The 22,401-nt window shown below is 34.7% G+C and overlaps 3 protein-coding genes and 1 pseudogene across 4 annotated transcripts; 3 read left to right on the plus strand and 1 right to left on the minus strand.

Annotated features, from left to right (window-relative positions):
- Positions 1-492, minus strand: part of LOC110013121 — a 1,963-nt pseudogene extending 1,471 nt beyond the window's left edge.
- LOC105176888 (probable glutathione S-transferase) lies at positions 8,738-11,581 on the plus strand. 2 transcript variants are annotated; one of them, XM_020698813.1, is made up of 4 exons: positions 8,738-9,244; positions 10,136-10,432; positions 10,554-10,656; positions 11,433-11,581. In XM_020698813.1, the coding sequence occupies exons 1-3, from the start codon at positions 8,924-8,926 to the stop codon at positions 10,611-10,613; spliced, it is 678 nt and encodes a 225-aa protein (XP_020554472.1). In that variant the 5' UTR covers positions 8,738-8,923; the 3' UTR covers positions 10,614-10,656; positions 11,433-11,581. The 2 variants fall into 2 exon arrangements, with proteins under 2 accessions (XP_020554472.1, XP_020554471.1); XM_020698812.1 differs by lacking the exon at positions 11,433-11,581 and having other exon boundaries at positions 8,740-9,244; positions 10,554-10,780.
- On the plus strand, positions 15,222-17,467 carry LOC105176889 (probable glutathione S-transferase). The gene is made up of 2 exons (XM_011099831.2): positions 15,222-15,667; positions 16,724-17,467. Exons 1-2 carry the CDS (start codon positions 15,347-15,349, stop codon positions 17,078-17,080), a joined length of 678 nt encoding a protein of 225 aa, XP_011098133.1. The 5' UTR covers positions 15,222-15,346; the 3' UTR covers positions 17,081-17,467.
- On the plus strand, positions 18,433-21,068 carry LOC105176890 (probable glutathione S-transferase parC). The gene is made up of 2 exons (XM_011099832.2): positions 18,433-18,846; positions 20,539-21,068. Exons 1-2 carry the CDS (start codon positions 18,526-18,528, stop codon positions 20,881-20,883), a joined length of 666 nt encoding a protein of 221 aa, XP_011098134.1. The 5' UTR covers positions 18,433-18,525; the 3' UTR covers positions 20,884-21,068.

A 22,401-nucleotide genomic window follows, 5' to 3' on the forward strand; every position in this document is an offset into this window, starting at 1 on the left:
GCAGAGTCAGCAGTCCAGGGTAAGAACATATCGGAGATAAGGCAGCCGGGACTCGGTTCTTGGAGGAGTTCCTAAGCAGGTTCTTAGAGCAAAGCCAGGGCCTTGAAAAACTTCGGTAGCAAATCGGGTGTTATCATCCGATCGAAGCTCACGAGATTGTTGGGCAACGAAGATCCTTTGGGGGGAAGATGATGATGCTCAATCCAATATCATGGCCCGATTCTCGGGCTCCCTTTATGGGGCCGGCGAACGCTGGCTTGCCGATGATGGTTGTTTTCAGGCATCTTGAGGACATGCCCATGTCTAACATTTGGATCCTGTGGCCAGGAGCTACCATGGGGGAAGGGCAATGTGTAGCTGGCGACCCATCAATGGAATCTGATGGATGTAAAGAAGTTGTGGGAGTTCAGGACTATTTCTTGATTATGTTGTTAAAGGTATGTGTACATGGATGAATGCTGAGATAAGAGTCGATTGGATTTGTATATAGGAAAAATTGCAAGCAACTCTGCGTGATATTGTAATCCTATTAAATTAATTTTTTATGAAAGAAATAGTAATTTATCTTTTTGTATTTTTTTAAATACAAATAATTTATCTCTTTGTATTTTTTAAAATAGAGCAATTTACTTCATTTAATAGGGAGATAAATTGCTTTATTTTATAAAAACAGGACGATAAATTTGCTAATTTTTTCTTAATAGAAGATAGTTTACTCATTTATAAGAGTAAATTACATTTTCCCATTCGAATTATGCCCGTTTTTGTACTTTGACATCTAAATTTTTCTTGTGTCAACTACACGAAATTTGCACTTAGACATATATGATGGTTTTTTTTTCGAAAAATGTCACATGCTGTGCATATGTGAAAAATATAACATTACATAACCCTTAAATATTACATATGCATTGCATGTGATTTTTTTTGACAAAAAAAACTTGATTGAAAAACAGTTATAAATGGTAAAGTGTAAAATTTTGTAAAGTTAATATGACAAGTTGACATAAAAAAAAAATTTAAATATCAAAGTATAAAAACGGTCCTAATTCGAATGTCAAAATATAATTAACCTTTACAATATTATAAAAAGATAAATTACATTAAACTTAATGTATAGATACTGCTGAAAGGGAATTGGAGTTTCTTGGAAGTAATTAAGAGCTTGAAATGAAAGAAGTTCAGATTTGCTGCTTCTTGTTGAATTATGAGTGGTGACAGAACTTTTTATAGATATTATATATTGGTGTTACACCCACACGTTATATTAATTTAATTATATTTTTAATTTTTAGAGAGGAAGATCCCATGAATGACGAAAGATCTTTCATTTCATTATTACGGTGTTGCACGTTAATGTTATAGTATATCATATATGTTCCTACTTCAACAGAATATTTTGATTTAATTATACTTTTTTATTATAAAAACGACTTATAAAATTACAAATTGCTATGCCATATAACGTGTAATAAAAAGATTTATTTAACTTATAATAAATTAGTAATAAATCAATTGGAGGTAAGTATAATTTTTTAATATAAATGGAGGGATTTGTTTGATAGAAGGAAGCAAACCTTAAATGTGCTACATGTAATTTTTTAAATTATAAAGAGTTTACATATATAATTATATCAAACGTCACAAGAGAAGAGTGTAATTATACCTAAAAACAAAAATATTCAGCCACGACGGCCTCAAAAGCTGAGCACACTTGAACTCTCTGCCTCCTAGAAAACCAATCTAATTAGAACCCTACATCAACACATAGTACCTTTAGACAAACTCCCGTTAGAACGAAAATTAACTAGAACAAACTCACCATAAAACCAACCTGTCAACAAAAAAACTCACAGCTATGCGGCCGTTAAATTGGATATGAGCAAGGCATATGATTGGATGGAATGAGCTTTTTTCAGAGGTGTGCTTTTTAGATTAGGCTTTAATCATGGCTTTGTTAACCTTATTATGATGCTTGTTACGTTATCTCACATTCGTTTATGTTGAATGGTGAACCATTCGAATTCTTACTACCAAAGAGAGGCATCCGTTAGGGTGATTCGTTATCTCCATATTTGTTCATTTTTTGTGCAGAGGCACTATCACATTTGATGCAAGAGGCAGAGATCCAAGGACGGGTAACGGGCGTAGCGGTGGCCGAGGGAGCATCCCGGGTGTCACATCCTGTTTGTTGATGATACACTGGTATTTTGTGAGGCGATTGAGATCCAGTCGGAAGAGGTTCGTGATGTTCTGAGTAGATATGAGAAAGCATTCGGTCAGGTGATTAATTTTCAGAAGTCTAGTATGGTGGTAGGGGGTTGAGTGCAAGCTCTTGAAAGTCACAACTAACGGCCATTTCGGGAGTACGACTGGTTCCTTGTCATGATCGTTACTTGGGGTTGTCAGCGTGAGTGGGAGATCCAGAGGGGCGCTATTTTGGGGTATCTGAGACCGACTACGGGATCGGGTGAATGGATGGAATTCCAAGTTATTATCGTAGGCAGGAAATAGAGTGCTTATTAAGTCGGTTTGGCAGTCTCTACCTACGTATGCCATGTTTTACTTTAAGTTGCTAGAATATTTTGTCCGCCAGTTAGAATCTACTACTGCTGACTTTTGGTGGCATTCGCGGGGAGAGAAGAGAATTCACTGGATCGTGTGAAAGAAGTTGTGTCGACCTATCTCGCAGGGAGGCTTGGGCTATAGGAATCTGAAAGAGTTTAACATTGCATTACTAGCGAAGCAGGGTGGCGGATATTGACTCGACCGGATGCTCTGTTGAGTAGGGTACTAAAGGCACGCTATTTTAGCTAGGGATCGTTTTGGGATGCCACGCTGGGCCGAAGGCCCTTGTTGACATGGAGAAGTCTGTTGCAAGCAAGACCTTTGTTGGGCGAAGGGTGTGTTTGGGTCAACGGGATGGGGACACAATAGAGTCCTTTCATAGGAAGGGGTTCTTCATAGTGCACAGCGCATATACACATGTGATGCTCATGCCAGAGAGGGGATTAGCTTCATCTTCGACCCCGGATCCTCATTCGCCAATCCAACGGGGTACGCTATGGTGAATGATTTGGGGTACCAAAATCTCCCCACGAGTTAGGTTGCTCATGTGGCGATTGTGTATGAGTACGCTGCCTACGCTAGTGAACTTAGGAAGATGAGAGCCATGTATCAATACGGAGTGTGAAACTTGTGGTATGCAAATGGAATCTGAAAAACATATACATTCCTGGAATGTTCTTTTGCGAGACAGGTTTGAGCCTTGGCTTGTTTCCCCTGCCGTGTAATCTGGACATGGAATGAAGGTCTATCAGATTGCACAAGCGGTGAGTGAGGTGGATAAATGTCGATTCTGTATTTTGTGCTGGACAATATGGCAGAATAGGTACAAAAAATTGATGGAGGATAAAAAGCTAGACCCTATGAGTGTTTGGAGGGATGCTGAGATACAGCTTGAGACTTATCAGAATTTGCAAAACAGAATGAGGGTATAGTAGAGAAGTGAATTTGTGCTGTTTTGGTGTGGATATGGTATTTTCATTGGCTTTGTTTTGCAGTTTAAGTGAGGGGGAGGAGGTGGGGTTAAATGTTTGATTCTTAGGTGCTTTCTAGGATTACTGTGTTTGGATGCCCTTTTCTTAAATTTGCTTAGGTGCCCTCTCTGTTGGTTGACTGCTTATTTAATTTAGTGATATACATCGCTTTTTACTCAAAAACAAAATAACCTCACAGCAAAGACACAAAAGCTATGATCCAAAAACAAATAGGAAAATTGTAAATTTAGTCCAATAACTTAGGAGGGGTGGTATTTCTAGTCCTATACAAATTGATTTTCACTATTTAATCCTATAACTTCATAATTTGGCAATTTTAGTCCTTTCCTAGCCAATTTGACAGGAAATTGCCTGTAAAAAAAAAAATTCACGCAAGATACGAAATGCCTACTCTCCCAAGTTATAGGACTAAAAATGTTAATATCTCCTAAGTTACAGGACTAAAATTACAATTTAATTAGGTCATGTGCAAGTCACATGTAATTTTCTGGCCAAATTGGCCGGAAAAGGATGAAAATTGCCAAATTTTTAAAGTTACATGACTAAATTACGAAAATCAATTCGTGTAGGATCAAAAATGCCATCCCCACAAATTACAGGACTAAAATTATATTTTTTTCAAAATAAATGAATAAACCCGTCGCCTCACACCTGCACGCACTCCCACAAGAACACCCCCACATTAATTATTTAGAGTAGTATAAATATTTATTGGGATAACGATACGATCAAAAATTATAAAAAGAGATTATCCCGATTCGAGTAGGGATGGAGCTCCAAAAATTGAGGAAGAAGATGAAGATTTTCTTTGAATTTGTTCTTTGCCATTTCATTTTTTCATTTCCACTATATATAGTGCAAATATGCTAGTACAAAGAAGAGGATCTTGTGCCACTTGGCTCCATCTTAATTACTAATGATAATATATTCTAACAACTTAACGATATCTTTATTCACTTATATATCTATAACATAACATATACATAATAATACTAGTGGGCTAGTGGATCTCCTACTTGGTCCTAACACAATATTTCATTCCTATCAGATAATTACACTCTTTTCTCTTGAGGTTTTGCGTAATTACATCTAGATTTTTATGGTTTGAGAAATTGCATCTAATACTTTTGAGGTTTGCTTTGTCTAACAAATAAGTCCATCGGTCAGTCAAAATTCACTAAATTTATTGATATTAGAAAAAAAACTAAATAAAATTTGATATTTACCCTTAGTTGACTTATTACTAATTTATTGCAAATTAAATAATTTTTTTTTTTACTAAACTACTCTTATAACGATGAAAATATACCTTATCACATGCATTAACGCGTGAAAACGTATGAGGTTAATTTGGTCATAAAAAAATTTATCTGACTTACAATAAATTAGTAATAAGTTAATCGGGAGGGTAATATAATTTTTTTTCGATTTTTTGTTAATATCAATAAATTTTTTGAATTTCGACTAATGGATGGACTTATTTGTTAGGCGAAAGAAAATATAAGGTATGTTAAATATAATTTTTCAAATCATATTTTTATGTACAATTATACTAAACTTCAAAAGAGAAAAATGTAATTTTTCCAATATATTTATTTATATTATTGATCACGAGCTCCCAATTTGTTCTCATAAGTAGTGAAGTTTGTGACGCACTTGCTCACGTAAGTGGAGACAAGGGGTTCCAAAATCCGACAGCAGGAAGAAATATTCTAGTAATCTTTTTCTTTTTTACTATAAATATTAGGAGATGAAGTTGACCAGTTTGTACCCCTCGCATGTAGGTCCGCAAATTGGACTTGAGTTTCTTTGCATATACGTATGTGGTTTCGTCACTTTTCATTTAATTTTAGTGAGACAAATTCGGTGAGATAATTTTAATTTTGAGCTGTGATTTCATTTTGGTATGCGATTAAATGTGATAAAAGGAGAAATGTTGATTGTTAATGTATTGTGAAAATAGTGTTAGATAAGAAAAAAATTTGTAGTGATTATAATTAATATAATATGCTTTGTAATCCTTTTTTTGGAAATTGTGAAATAAGTTTGACATATAACTTGGACATATTCTCATGACTAATTGCATATCCAATGAAAAAAATATTTAGATGTGTTGAGTTTTATCCCAAAGTGATGAGCTCTAACTTACTATTACAGATCAATGATACAGAATATAAATTACAAGCAAACAATACAAAATTACACACAGTAATTTTACAACAATATATATAAAGGGAAATAATCCGTATAAGGCTCAGAGAGCCAGATTCAGAGTGAAGGGAGCTAACGGCCACAAAAGTCCGGCACTCCTAAAACTCACAGTTGCTCACAGAGGGCCAACCACCAACACAATATTCAGAGTCACCAAGACCCACCACAAAAGCTTTTTAGTTCACAAAGAACTTTATCAAATAGAAGATGAAGGGAGAAGACAGTGTAAATGATTCAGCTGTTCTATCTGGCCAAGGGGCCAAGACAGCCCCTTTTAAGGGGCCGAATCATTAAGGATGTTGAGATAAAGAGGAGTAGGGACATGGTTCCAAAGTCATCGGAAAACTGAAGCGAGAAGAACAAGGCGACAGAGAGAGGTAGAGGAAAGTGAGTAGACGATAGAGGGAAGAGAGGGAGGCGGATTATTTTTTTCGTTTATTTACCTCATTGTCTTCTTCCCTCTTTCTCGATTTCTTGCGCCATTATCAATGGTTTCTCTCTATTTATTCACTACCTTTAGGAAGAAAAGAGAGAGAGAGAGAGAGAGAGAGAGAGAAATAAGAGAATAACTGACAACAAGAGAGAAAACCCAGTAACAAATAAGGAGAAACCTGACTGGTTTCGGTGGTCTATGGTGGATGAGCAATTGAGCCTTTGTGGCATGTTGGTGTGAGCAACTAGTGTGTTTGGATTGTCATCCTTGGTGGTTGTGGGCTCTCCTTTCTTGATTTGGCTCTCTGAACCATCATTCTCTTTTCTGATTCCAATATTGTATTTGATATTCTGTAATTTATCTGTTAGTATTTCTGTAAATTGAGCTTGTAATATTAGGAGGTTTTTGTAACCCTCAATTTTCTGTAATAGATAATTTAGGATTCTATTTATTGGTCTCACTGTGGGAATAAATTCTCAACAGTGGTATTTGAGCGATTTCTGTGATTGGTGCTTAATCTAAAATCTGTAAATCTTGTTGTGTGCAATTTATGATATTATTGTTGTATTTCTGAGTGACTTGGGGGTAGTAGTTGAACTGAAGAATGCATTTCAAAGTTTTTTGGTAAAATTTATCTTCTTGCTTTGTGGATTTAACCGAGAGTATTATTTACTATTCTTTGTGAAAAATTGCTTAGTATCATTACTATTGGCGTTAAAGTAATGTTATTTGCTGAACTCATTAGTATTTTTTTATCCTATCTTCAAGTGCTCTCATTTTATGAGAAGTTGTTCAGTAAAATTGGTTGGTGCATTATTGTTCAATCTTTCTAATTTTGCTAAGTGGATTATTCTTGAAGTATAGGTTCTGCTTTGTGCAAATAATTTTTTAAAGGTTGAAACTTCGTTTTCTATGAAATTATTATTATTTTTCTTTTCGAAGTTCACTTTGTGCAAAAAAATACATGTGTGGTTAGTCTCTAAAAATCTGAAAAATTGCTAAGTGATTAATCTTGAAAATTTGGTAATTTTTGAAAAACTATTTTTCTGGCTTTGTGCAAATGTTCGCTATGTGCATTATGCTTTGTGACCTATTGTGTGCAATATTAATGCTTAGTGCATCAAAGATGTTTCTTTGTAGATGTTGTGGCTTTGTGTTGATAGCCTTTGTACCTGTTCTTCTTTGTGACTTTGCCATGGTGGCTAGTAGTTTTTGTGACTTAGCCTTGGTGGTTGATGGTCTTTGTGACTTAGCCTTAGTGGCTGTTGGGTATTCATGACTTTGCCTCGATGACACTGAGTTTATAGCATTGCTATTTCTTTTGGTTATCTGCTTGGTGCAAAAATGACTTAGTGTTAATTGTTGTGTGCAAATATTATCTGCTATGTGCAAATATTATCCGTTGATATTTTACTCTTGTTTATATCAACATGCATTGGTTGCTAACATCTCTATTTTACAGGTACATTTTGGCGATGATGTTTGTCGGATTCATTCATTGGACTAGATTTCCTTTTGGGTCTTGGTCCAAGGGGGAATATGTTAGGAAATTGGTCCAGGACCAAATTCAGTAGGCCCAAGCCCACAACTCCAACTCACCACCTAGAAGGTTTGACCCGACCCACCGACTCGATCCAACCATTACCTGATCCGATTCCCATTTTAAGTTGGTTGAAACCCTTTCTCTTCTTAATTTTTTCTCTCGATCAAATTTATTCACCCTCCTCGTCTTCTTCCCTCTTTCTTGGTTTCTTGTGCTATCATCAATGGTTTTTCTTTGTTTATTCACTACTTTCGGATAGAAAAAAGAGAGAGAAGATGAGAAAAAAACAAGAGAATAACTGAGAACAAGAGAAAAAACCAATAGCAAAGAAGGAAAACTTGAGTGGTTTCAGTGGTCTATGGTGGACGAGCGACTGAGACTTTGTGGGCATGTTGTGTGAGCAATCGCTGTGTTTGGGTTGCCGGCTTTGGTGGCCGCGGGCTCTCCCTTCCCGATCCGACTCCCTAAGCCATTATTCTTTTCCCTGATTCTGATATTGTATCTGATATTCTGTAATTTATCTGTTAGTGTTTCTATAAATTGAGTTTGCAATGTTAGGGGTTTCTGTTAACCCTCAATTTTCTGTAATAGATAATTAGGGTTCTATTTATTGGGTTTACTACTGGATAAATTTCCAACAGTGACAAAGTAAAAGTTTTTGTCTTTAAATATGTATAATTAGTACAATATTAAAATTATCACTTGATTTTTTATCACTAATCTTCTATCTTTTCCTAGTGATTATTTACCATAATGTTCACTTTTGACCAAAATAATTCATTGTAACAAAAATTACTTTTGACCAAAGTGATCCTAAGGATAAATTCCATCAACCACATAATTAGGTCTAATCATACAATATTTTTTATTTTTTATAAAATTACAAATACACTTTTTTGATGGAGTTATGTCGTTAGAATTTACTTCAAAGTTTTTTTCTCCTTAAAAGGGTGTCCATAAAAATTGCAGTTACAATTTCACCTGATGTAATTATAATTTTACAAAAATAAAAAATATTTGTATAATTAGATCAAATCACACCGCTATTTGCCTGAGAGTTATAAATTCCAGCGACTAGTGTCCTCCCTCAAAGTGCCCACCCAAAACAAGAACCAGTCCAGATCCATCTTCATCTAGCCACCACCCACAGCTGACTCTGCCAGAAACTTCACAGCAATGGATGAGGAACTGATTCTTTTGGACTTCTGGAGCAGCCCCTTTGCGACGAGGGTGAGAATAGCCCTAAGAGAGAAAGGGGTCGAGTTCAAGTCCGTAGAAGAGGATCTGCTCGGCACCAAGAGTCAACTGCTGCTAGAAATGAACCCAGTACACAAGCAAGTACCCGTCCTCATCCACAACGGGAAGCCCGTGTGTGAGTCAACCATCATCCTTCAGTACATTGATGAAGTTTGGAGAGACGAAGCAGCTCCGCTGATGCCCTCCGATCCCTATGAGAGAGCCAACGCCAGGTTTTGGGCTGACTACATTGACAGAAAGGTACGCCTTTGATTCTCTTCTGTTCCTTCTGTGGCTACTTGTAATTATTTCCATTAAGAATTTGTATAATTTAAGTTTCTACATAGGGAAAAAATTTATGATTTCCTCTTTATTGGGGACAACTTTTTTTTTCTTTTAAAATTTTTTTGTCGAGTGTTTCGGAGCATTGCTCTTCTTCTGAAACCTGGGAAAAAAACAAACCACAAAAAGAAGTCATTTTTTAGCTAAAAGCTAGGTGCATTTTGACGGTGCTTTTGCTGTGATTTTTTCATACATAATTTCTAATTTATTTTAGACAACTTTATCTTAATTATAATAACCTTAAATTTAAATTTATGTTGCTTAAATTTATTTAAACAGTCCTACAAATTTGTTTATTATGGACAATTTATACTGTAGTTGGAACATTGTTTAGTTAAATATTAATTTTTAGTAGTATTTTAATATTGATATAATTTTATAGATACTAATTTACTTGTAAATTATTACATATTGAAATATTATACTAATTAACGTAAATGTTATATTTTAGAGAAAAACAATTATACTGGTAATGACAAGTTCAATAGTCAAGCAAAAATAGTACTCCTTTATCACGCTGTACAAAATGGTCTTTAATTAAGAAATTCTTACTAAAGTATTTTTTTCCCAGCAAAAACTCATACTTCTCACTCTTTTTTCTAGAAATAGAACATTCTGTGAAGAATTTTAAATCCTACTATATGTTTAAATGAAATGAGGGTATATGCAAACTTACAGAGGGGAAATTTTGATACTTGTGGAAACGAGACAAAATGCAATCAATAATTAGACTAATTCCCACACATGTTATATACAAAACCCTTCAAGAAAAAGTTTAAGTTGTATGTTCATATATGGAATGGTGCACAGATATACAGTACTTCAAGATTAGTGTGGATGGGAACAGGTGAAGTCCAAGAAACAGCAAAGAAAGATATAATAGAGTGCTTCAAACTGTTGGAGTCAGAGCTTGGTGAGAAGCCTTTCTTTGGGGGCAACGTCTTTGGGTTTGTTGATGTGAGTCTCATACCCATTTCTAGCCGGTTTTATACCCTGGAGAAGTTGGGCAACTTCAGTTTGGCTGACGAGTGCCCGAAACTGGTTTCGTGGGCGAAGAGGTGCATGGAGAGGGAGAGTGTGTCTAAGTCTATGCCTGATCAGTACAAGGTATATGACTTGGCTATGTACCTCAAGAATAAGCTTCAATCTCAGCAAAAGGGTTGATTTGCACTATATCTTGGTATTTGTACTATGTTTGAGATTCTCGGGCCTTGGTGTTCTTTGGTAGATTTGGGTGCAGCGGAATGATGTTATTGGCTTGTTCTTCTTCTCTGTGGTTCTGGAATAAGCATCAGTTGGCGCCTTGTTAATGAACAACTATCTATATTGAGGTATGAATGGTTGTTTCTTACACAAGTCTTTAGGTTAGTTTATATAGGTGCTCGTTCCAACTTGTATTCATTTAGGAATATATTTTCGAACCGTCAATTTTGGAACACATTTTACTATATTTTATTTTTATTTATGATATCATTTTTAATATATTTTAAAATATATAAAAAAATTATTGATTATATGCACGTAGGAACGACGTGCCACAATGATTAGTATCTATACTATTATAAAAGAAAACTCATCGATCATAAAAAAATTTTATCATCCCATTTTACCCTTTCAATTATTTTATTCTTTCAAAATATAATTGTCCATAAATAGTAATTTTAATATTTTTTTAATTATTATATAATTATAATTTTTTCCATTCAACCCACCCATCCGTACTCACTACAAGAAACTATGCTTTTTGCTATCAACAATTTTTGCTAAGCCAAAGAACCCGTAGCAAAGTTACTTTTTACTATGAATTTTATCCTGTAGCAAGACTTTCAATGAAAATGACGTCGTTTTGATTTTTTGTTGCGATACTATGTTGTTATAGTTGATAATTAAAAAAAAAATGCTCTAAAACGAGGTCATTTTATAGTTTTGGAAACAAATATTTATGAGTGTAGCCAAAGAGTTTGGCTTCAAAATGATAGCTCCTTCCCTCATATTTTTTAATTATTTTGAAAAATATTCCTAAAATTAATTTTCTAATATTTATTTCTCAACACTTTTTGTTTTCCCCTTGAATCCAATCGTTCACCACCTCCCTCTTTTTCACAAGTCGTCGCCGCAAAAAGCTATGCACCACCACTGTTTTTGTCGCCGCTCCCGCTGTCTTTGCCGCTGCATCTGTCGACGGAAACCCAAGTAGACAAGTGAGTATCCTTGTTTCATCGAAATGTCTTGCAACCTCTTGAATCAAAATTGGTTAACTTTAATCCAAATGAGAGAATGCGGAACATGATATTCAAAGATAATGAGGGTGATTCAGTGACTTTTATGAATTCATCTCTAAGAAGTTCACAACCCTAAACCCTTGAAGGACATCCAATTACCGGGTTAATTATTTTTTTATTAATAATAAATAAATAAATTATATTAATATAATTGATTTAAAACACTGATATTAATATTATGAGTCAAAACACGATTCGGAATAAAATATTTTTTTTCTTAAAAGAAGGCGGAAGTCGTGATTTGAAATCACGACCACGACACCATATCAAACCACGATTCGGTTATTTTTTATTTTTAAATTTCATTTAATTAAATTTTTTTATAAATTAATTATATAAATTTAATTTTTAATAATATTTTAAAGTTAAAAAAATTATAATATTAAAATTGTATTAACTTAAAAAATTACAATTAAGTATACAAATGTAATAGTGTATATATTTTTGTACAATTATCAAAAATGCAATGAACTATACAATTTCAAATATAAAAAATGTCCACCCATTCCAGAATTGCGTGTGTGACGTTCACGTCGAGGTCTTCTTATTTCCTCGCCCACATTTTGCATTGGTTTATTATCATCACCACCGAACCGACTTGATGTTGTTGTAGAACTAGACTCCATGGTGAAATATTGTATCTTGGTGCATATGGTTGATTAATACCAAGACAAAGATCAAGATGTACTTGTGAAGAATAATATTAATATTAGTGAATTTAAATAAATTTATTTATTTATTATTAATAAAAAAATAATCAACCCTCCAATCACCCGCGAGAGCTATTGATGTCTGCATAATAAAAAAACTGGTTTTGTACTACAAGCATGCCTAAATTCTAAGCAGGAAAGGCTGTATTTTCATGATGGGTTTATATGGGCGTACATCTTCAGGGGGAATTTATTGAAAAAATGCCAAAAAAAAAAAAAAATTGGTAAAGTAGGGTAAAATCAAAAGTTTTAGAAAAGTAAGTGGCACCGCGGTTATCAATCGGGGTGACATTGTTTTTTAAAAAAAAAATTTATTTCATGATGAATTGCTGTCAATTTCTTGTTAAAATTCCGGCACCATTATGGCGAGTTGTCAACCATCAAATATACCGTTCGACTCCCCTTGATGAGACGAACATTTCCCCACAAACAATTTCAAGTTTTATCAATCGTAAATAATGAATTTTTAGCACGAACACCGCACCTTTCGGTGGTCTCGTTGGAATCGTTTGGACGAGAGGATTCGAATGGCAGTGGTCTCAATCCGTGATTCATCCTGACAACGGAGAAACGACGGCAAACATCTTCAACGCAAATTTCTAGCAAAAAAATCTTCAAATTTTCAAATTTCAACAAATACTTGATGAAATTAAGCAAAACTGATCTCCTTGGAATCGTCTGGACGAGAAGATTCGAACAACGGTGGTCACAATCCGTGATTCGTCCTGACGGCGGAGGAACGGCGGCAAACAGCTTCAACGCGAATTTTCAGGGAAAAAATTTTCAAATTTTCATATCTCAACAAATACGTAATAAAATTGAGTTAGGTTGATCTCGTTAGAACCCTTAGGTCGAGGCGAGGTTCGTGATCGTGGGTCGCTCCGATGGCGGCGAATCGACGGCTGAAAAGTGCGATGTTCGTGCTAAAAATTTATTATTTACGATTGATAAAACTTGAAATTGTTTGTGGGGAAATATTCGTCTCATCAAGGGGAGTCGAACGGTATATTTGATGGTTGACAACTCGCCATAATGGTGCCGAAATTTTAACAAGAAGTTGACAGCAATTCGTCATGAAATAATTTTTTTTTTAAAAAAAAAAAAATTGTCACCGCGGTGACACATTGAAATTTTTTTTTTTTTAAAAACAATGTCACCGCGGTAATACATTAAATTTATTTTTTTTTTAAAACAATGTCACCGCGGTTAACAAAGAATTTGTTTTTTTTAAATAAAAAATTGTGGCACCGCGGTGCCACTTATTTTTCTAAAATTTTTGATTTTATCCTACTTTACTATTTTTTTTTTTTAGTATTTTTTTAATAAATCCCCCCATCTTCATTGGGCTTGTGCTAAAGATGGGATTTCCTAATTTTACGGTATGCTATTCCTAGCATAATTGTTAGCCTTCATGTCCATTGCACTTAGTATTTCCCATTTAGAGAGAATGTCTTCATTTCCCTACTATCTCATGTTTATGCTAATGCTTGCTTACTAACCTTCCAATTAACAACTTCATCTGATCTGTGTATGGTCAGTGCATTATGTTCTCATGTTTTCTCCATCTATTTATGTCTCTAAGCTTTCTCAAGTGTTTGTCCCCTTACTGCGTGGTGTCTTCTTTTTTCAAATTCATAGTCTTATGGAATAGCATATATGTTATATGCTCGTAGCAAATATTCATGTAATGCCTGTGACCTAACAATCGTAGTAAAAGATGGTGAATTTTTTTTCTTTTTTTTGCTACGAATTTGAAGCTGTAGCAAAATGATTTTTTTTGTAGCAAATAACTTTTTACTACGTCAATCTTCCCCACGCCCCCATTTACTACAATTCTTGAATGGTAGCGAAAGGCATATTTACCTATAGTGTCTCTCGTGTTATCCGTATTTGTTTTCCTCACAAATTTTCATAATTTTAATAAATCTTATCACAATTAATTTTTTCTCTCATATACTCCACATTTATTTTTTCTTACAACCTTTCAAATTTTTAGTAAACTCACAATTATCATTTTGTTTTCTTTCTTACTTCACCCCACATTTCTTGTTTCTCACATACTTCTTTCTTTTTTGTCACATTATTATATTATGTGTCTTTTTATATTATTTTTTTCTTTTCATCTCAATTATAATATTTATATGTTTGCGAAAATCAGGTGCAATAATAATTAATATATATAATATATATAAATATAAACAAACTAATATCCCACCAATACTCTTTCCTTTCTCCACCCCCACTAACCCCCCCATTTCCTTCTTTTTGGCCCCACTCCACCTGCCATTTCCTTCAGTTTCCCAACTCCCATCAGCTCCTTTTCCTTCTTCTCAGTCTCCCCCACCCCCACCCATCACTACCTTCTCCACTTGCACCGTTTGACGCCGCAACTCCCCCACCAGGCCACCAGCTCCACTCACCATCCGACACCATAAGTCCGATTGACCAATTTTATTCGGTTTGACTATCTCGATTCTTATACTCATATTCGAACCGGATTTAAATCCAATTCACAATCAAATCGATCTTATCTGAATTTAAAATATTGCATAATAACAAGAATATATTATTAAATAAGAAAAAAATAAATAACGATTTACTTTTCTGTATTTTTTAAAATATAACAATTCATCTCTTTATAATTTTTAAAATGAAGCAATTTAACTCCTTGTATAAAGAGGTAAATTTTTTTATTTTAAAAAAATATAGGAATGTAAATTGCTATATTTTTTTAATAAGAGGATAAAATATTTATTTTTAATATCACATTAAAGTAAATTACTACTCACCCTTATTAAATATAATATAATATTATCAAAATATAATAAATAATCATAAATCGATCTAATTTAAAAAAGATAAAGAATATTTGTATAAGTATATAAAATCTGAATGACTATGCCATTTGCCTGAGGAGTTATAAATTGCAGCAACCAATATCCTCCCTCAAAGTGCCTACCCAAACAAGAACCAGATCCATCTTCATCTAGCTACCATCCACAGCTGACTCTGCCAAAAACTTCACAGCCATGGGAGAGGAACTGATTCTTTTGGACTTCTGGAGCAGCCCTTTTACGACGAGGGTGAGAATAGCCCTAAGAGAGAAAGGGGTGGAGTTCAAGTCCGTAGAAGAGGATCTGCTCGGCACCAAGAGCCAGCTGCTGCTAGAAATGAACCCTGTGCACAAGCAAGTACCCGTCCTCATCCACAACGGGAAGCCCGTGTGTGAGTCAACCATCATCCTTCAGTACATCGATGAAGTCTGGAGAGATAAAGCAACTCCGCTGATGCCCTCCGATCCATATGAGAGAGCCAACGCCAGGTTTTGGGCTGACTACATTGACAGAAAGGTACACCTTCGATTCTCTTCTGTTCCTTCTGTGGTTCTTGCTTGGAATTCTAACAATCGTTTCTTTAAATTTCTGTGTTGGACAAAAATATGTGATTTCCTCTTTGGAGTGTTTGAGCCATTTTTCTTTCTTTGAAATTTTTTTCTGGAGTTTTTGGGAGCATTGCTCCTGCTTCTGAAACTTAAAACACACACACACACTTTTGAGGGTGCTTTGGCTTTGATTTTTATAAATAACTTCTAATTTATCTTGTACAACATCCTAATTGTAATAATCTTAAATTTAAATTTATGTTGCTTCAATTTATTTTTCAGATTAGCAAGTTTAGAGTTGATATTAAAATTTTCAAATAAATAAAATGATTTGACAATATTAGAATTCGGAGTTTCACAATTTCATATTATTGGTACTAGACAGAAAATTATGAACTAACCTCTTGTGATTAATTAACGATAAACTAAAGCTTAGTTTACAGTGCTAGAAATTTATTTAGGGTTTAATGCAATTTATACATGTGATATTATAAATGAGCAAATTATCTCCCTTTGATAAAAAATAGTATAAGTTATCTTCGTGTGCTTTTTAAGATGAATTTAAAAAACATTAGAGTTAAATTGTTGAATTTTTTAAAACACAAGAAAGTAAATTACTATGTTCTTATCATAAAAGGTAATTTGCTCATTTATAATTTCACAAAAGGGGTTGCTTGCATTTTTTCCAATTTATTTATTGTATCTCGGTGAACAATCAGACTAGTTGGTTGGAACATCATTTAAGTAGGTAAATTGGTGCATTTTAAAAAACATATGGAGATAAATTACTATTTTCTTTGTAGAGGGGTAATTTATTCATTTGCAATATGACAAGGAGGTTGCTTGTATTTTTCGCTATGTTTAAATGAAATGAGAAGGTGTATATGCAAACATTATATACTTAGAGGGGAAATTTGATACTTTGGGAAAAGAGATAAGATGCAATCAATAATTATCTTGTACAAAACCCTATATTTTTAGGGAAAAGTTTAAGTTGTATGTTCATATATGGGATGGTGCACAGATATATAGTACTGCAAAACTAGTCTGGACGAGCACAGGTGAAGTCCAAGAAACAGCAAAGAAAAATATTATAGAGTGCTTCAAACTGTTGGAGTCAGAGCTTGGTGAGAAGCCTTTCTTTGGGGGAAACAGCTTTGGGTTGGTTGATGTGAGCCTCATACCATTTTCAAGCCGGTTTTATACCCTGGAGACGTGCGGCAACTTCAGTATGTCTGATGAGTGTCCGAAACTGGTTTCATGGGCGAAGAGGTGCATGGAGAGGGAGAGTGTGTCTAAGTCTCTGCCTGATCCGTACAAGGTATATGACTTCGTCATGGGCCTCAAGAAGCAGCACCTTCAATCTCAGCAAAAGAGTTAGTTTGCATTCTGTCATGCTACTTGTACTATGTTTGAGAGACCTTATGGCCTTGGTGTTACTGCTACTACGTGTCTTGGCTCCCGCCCGCCGGTTAGCCTTTCCTACACACGCACACGCATGCATGGAATTTTGGTTTGCGTGAAGTTTTTCCCACAATTGCATGTAACAAGTCACAAATATAAGCAAGACAACATAAGAGTCTACCATTGTTTCCCTGACATTTCTACAATATTTATTTCTCACATGTAATCGGTGGATAGTTCATAACTAAATATGTACTCTGGGTTATTGTCTTATATATATAATCCTGATGTACTTATGGTTTTGTTATATTAAATATAACAAATACCTGTTCTCATAATGAATCATGTTGTTTGTCAATTTTGACTTCCACCTTGTACATATTTGTGCTTCTCAATAAGAGTAACATATTTGAAATTTGAGACTGTTCGGGCAATTGAAGATGAGATTGATGGGTAATAAGTCTTCTCTTAAATTTTGTTCCAGGATTCTTGCACAAATTTTTGTATTCTAGTATAGAATCCTTGGCCGGTCAAGAATTCTTCTGCCTGCTATAAAGGAATTGTAGGGTTAAATGCAATTTACCCCTTTTGTTAATGAAAAATGCAAAAAAACCCCAGTTTTTTAAAATCACAAGGGGGAAGTTTTTTGCACTTTTCGATTAACATAGGGGGGTAAATGGTATTTACTCGGGAATTGCAATCTATAATACAAGTTAATGCTTTCTTGACTTGTTCTTTTGACTCTCCTCAAAATTATTATGATAGGTCTGATTATTTTCAGACAGTAAAGTTTCTAATCCACAATTCTTTTCCCCGTCAAGCTCACATATTGTACACATGTGCTTAATTGTATTTATTTCTAGGCTCTAGCTAGATTTTATTTAGTTTAATGTTTGAGTGGTTGTAATATTTGCACAAGTCTAGAAGGGTAATGCAACATTTTTTTTTTCTTCCAGAAGGAAACAAATCTAGAGGAAAAGGTAAATTTCATATGGGTAGAAAACAAAGATCTCAAGGATCAAAGGTTATTCAAGTTTCTTATAAACATCTTTTTTGCCGCTCAACTTATTTGTTTGTTTTCAATTTCAAGAAAAAACTTCATACAAAGGACTTAGGAACTCTGCTTTGTCGGGTCACATACGTCAACACGATAATCGACCACTAACCCCAGATCCACCAACCTCACCAAAATAAAGTGGGATGGCTCTTGGGGTCCCGTCCAATTGCTATTCCTACGTCGAAATCCTATATATATGTTTTTATACTATATATACATTCAAGTGCTAAAGTCGGGAATCAAAGTTACCAACCAGTGGATGCATAATATATATTAAAAAAAGATTGTACAATTATTATTTATTTTAAAATAATTAGGTGTAACTAATATTCTCTCTCATCCATTGCTCATTCAAGTGAGAGAAAATGGCGGACAAGGTGGTTCTGCTGGATGACTACGTGAGCATGTTTGGGATGAGGGCTAGAGTCGCATTAGCCGAGAAGGGTGTGGAGTACGAGTACAGGGAGGAGAGCTTGCAGGCTGGCAAAAGCCCGCTTTTGCTTCAGATGAACCCGGTTCACAAGCAAGTCCCGGTCTTGATTCACAACGGGAACCCCATCTCTGAATCGCTCATTATTGTTGAGTACATTGACGAGGTGTGGAAGGATAAGTGTCCTGATTTATTGCCTGCTCACCCTTACCAGAGAGCTCACGCTAGGTTTTGGGCTGATTTTGTTGACAGAAAGGTACGTACACTTGTTTTTATGGGTTTTTTTTTTTGTTAATTTCTCGTCTTAGTTCAGCTCTTTGTGTGTTGTCATAAAGTTGGAAAATTTGCCATTTTAGGTTCTAACTTCGGGATTTGGTGTTTTTTATCCTTTACGAATGAATTTTTGTAATTTAGTCCTATAACTTTAAAAATTTTGTAATTTTAGTCCTTTTCGGCCAATTTGACTAAAAATTGTTTGTGACTTATACATGATCCAATTACATTAAAATTTTAGTATTATAAATTAATTTGTGCAGGACTAAAATTAAGTACCAATCCCCTCAGTTACAGGACTAAAATGCCAAATCTATATAAAGTGTAGGTGATTTTGATATGTTTAATTTTTAAAAAAGGGTTAATTATATCTCTCTGATTTATGATCTATTTATACAAATTATCCATGTTTTTTGAAATCTCTGCTTTTTGAAATATTACACATACATTCACTAGAAATATCAAAATCATTTGTACAAACCACTAGTCATTTCGAAACTATACCTCCTAAAAACGTATGGGTGGATCCTGTAATTATGACAAAAATAAGAATAATTTGTGAAAATAAACTATAGATTAGGGGATGTAAACATAATTATTCTTTTTTTAAAAACTAATTTTGCGCGTGTGAAAAATTAATGTCCAATTTCTGACCCAGGCACTGTCTCCTTGACTCCATAGATGTTTTGCTGTTTGTGTTATGTTTAAACTTATTTGAGGTTCTCGAGTTGGCTTGTTGTATAATTTTGAACTGGTTTTTTAATGATTCTGTTTGCTATCAAAAAAATTGAAAAAAAGAATAATATAAAAAATTGACCACATTGACAGTTGGAGAAATTGTGCGAAAAGGGAATTGGAAAAATTCATTATCCCTTACTTTTCCATTTTCATTCGTTCAGAGCATCAATCGTACCAATTAAGAACTACAAATATTATGGAAAAGAATTTAGTTCCATGAATATTAGAGGCGGCAATTTTGATTTTATAATGGATATTTGGTAATTATGTCCTGTAATTTTAAAAATTTTGTACATTAAGAACAAAAATGAATGGAATTTGCTAAAGTGGACGGAAAAGTGTACTGAATTAAGCTGGTCATTTGCATTTTTCAGGCCATTGTAGCAACTTCTGACCATTTTTTTCCTCAATCTGCGAAATTCTTAAAATTAGAAGATAAAATTGTAAACTAAATTTGCCGCCCCATGTACTTACATGATTGAAATTGCAATTTTTTTTTTCCAAATACTTTTTGCATTTCTGTACATCGTTCTATCTCGAGAGAGCTCCAAATAACTTTTGGTTTATTGTATCTCAAATTAAGTTTGTTATGCTGCTAGTTCGGGGAAAATAAAACAGTTGTGTATATGGAGAATAATTGTCAACATCTTAGCACCAGAGCATAACATAAGACTATTTTAAAGTTAAAGAGTTTGACTCTTATCTCAACTTCTACTGTAATAAACAACTATCGCTATTATATGTTTACCCACAATAGCAAAATACTTGTCATGTTCTTAGTTGCAATAATAATATTTATTAAAATTTTTAGTTCGGCTGAACCAACAGACAACAACCATAACTCGATTGCAATTAATTAAAATTCATCATGATTTTCAATTTTTAGCCATGACAAAATGATAACCAAACAGTGATTCATGATGAAATATGGAACTAGGTATATGATGCTGGAAGACGGCTGTCAGGGACAAAGGTAGAAGAGCAAGAATCAGGCAAGAAAGACTTCATAGCTGCTCTCAAGCTGTTGGAGGGAGAGCTGGGGGACAACCCTTACTTTGGTGGTGAGAATTTCGGGTTTCTTGATGTGGCCCTAATCCCTTTCTACACTTGGTTCCCTGCATTCGAGACTTGCGGCAACTTTAGCACTGAAGAGCATTGTCCGAAATTGATCAGTTGGGCGAGGAGATGCATGGAGAGGGAGAGCGTGTCCAAATCCTTGGCTGATCCTAAGAAGGTTTATGACTTTGTCTTGTTTCTGAAAAAGAAATACGGCGGGCAGTAGCCGTAGTTGATCAGTTTGGTATCTTATGGTGTGTCTGAAATCCGTTTGTAATAAAGACGTGGTCATATAACAAGGTCTGTGCATGGTGAATGTGGTTTGTTGACCTGATCTTGTAGTTTGTTTCCAGTTGAACGTTGTTTTAGTTTCAAATTTAATGTTCTATGTCGAATCTTATTCGATTTCTAGTTCATTCAACATATACATAACACCTATATGAAGATTACATGATCTATTTTATTTTTTTTTAAAAAAATAATACACATAAAACTCATCTCTGAGGTTCGTCAACATCAATTTTCATTTTCCCTGTGATCTCGAAAAATTCATAAGTAATACGACTGAAAATATATAAATACGAATTGAGTTTAAGTTATGGCCTTCACTCAAATAAAGTGATATTTAAACACACCCATCGGGATAGATTTTGATAAAATAAACAGTTGGAATAATGAGTTATTGTCGCAAGCTGGGAAAGGTTTATTAGTTAAATCGGTCCTACAGTCTTTTTGATAAAATGAACAGTTGGAATAATGAGTTATTGTCGCAAGCTGGGAAGGGTTTATTAGTTAAATCCATCCTACAGTCTTTAACAACCTATGCTATGTCTTGCTTTAAGTTCCTCAATTGTCTGTTAAGGGACTTGGACTCAGCTATGGTAGATTCTTGGTGGCAGTATCAGGGAGAGAGGAGGGTGCATTGGGTGGCTTGGAAGAAATTGTGTCGGACAAGGGGGGTGGGGGGAGGGGTAATTGGGTTGTAGGGATTTCAAGGCGTTTAACTTAATATTGCTAGCTAAACAAGGGTGGCGTCTCCTCAACCATCCCGAGTCTCTTTTGAATCGATTTTTAAGGCCCGTTACTGTCCTTATTCCACCTTTTGGGAGGCATCAATTAGGACTCGTCCTTTGCTGACTTGGTGTAGTATTGTGGCTGCTCGAGAGGTCATACAGTTCGGATGTGTAGTACAACATGATGCTACATTTGATAAAGAATGAAGTTCATTTATAAGTCACTTAGGTAATTTAAAGCAAGCCACAATATATGTGGGAATAGCCTGCAGATTGATTTTATCAAGACTTCCTTACCAGCTTGCATAGGAAGTTTCTCTTTTCACCCACTCATACGGTACCAAACCCGACCCCTTTATATTGAAAAGCTTCCCCCTTCGATCTGCCTGGACTGAAGACAGCCTAAGATGCTGCTCTAGCTTCAAAATTGATCACATATTTAGGATTGTGGTGATCTCCTTCCACACATCTAGCGCCACATTCGGACTAAACACCACCTTCAACACAAATAATGAATAGGTAGGGAGAAAGTGGATCTCCTTGCCGAATTCACTCTCTGGTTGCACAAAACCCAATTGCTTACCGTTGAGAATAAATGAAAAACTCACAATCGTAATGCACAACATAACAAAAGATATAAAAGACTCGTGAATACCAAGCGTACTAAGGGTTAATTCAACAAATGACCATTCAACACGATCGTTGGCTTTACTCATGTCAAGCCTCAATAT

Source organism: Sesamum indicum, linkage group LG14, assembly GCF_000512975.1.
Source record: "Sesamum indicum cultivar Zhongzhi No. 13 linkage group LG14, S_indicum_v1.0, whole genome shotgun sequence".
In the NCBI taxonomy this organism is placed as follows: domain Eukaryota; kingdom Viridiplantae; phylum Streptophyta; class Magnoliopsida; order Lamiales; family Pedaliaceae; genus Sesamum; species Sesamum indicum.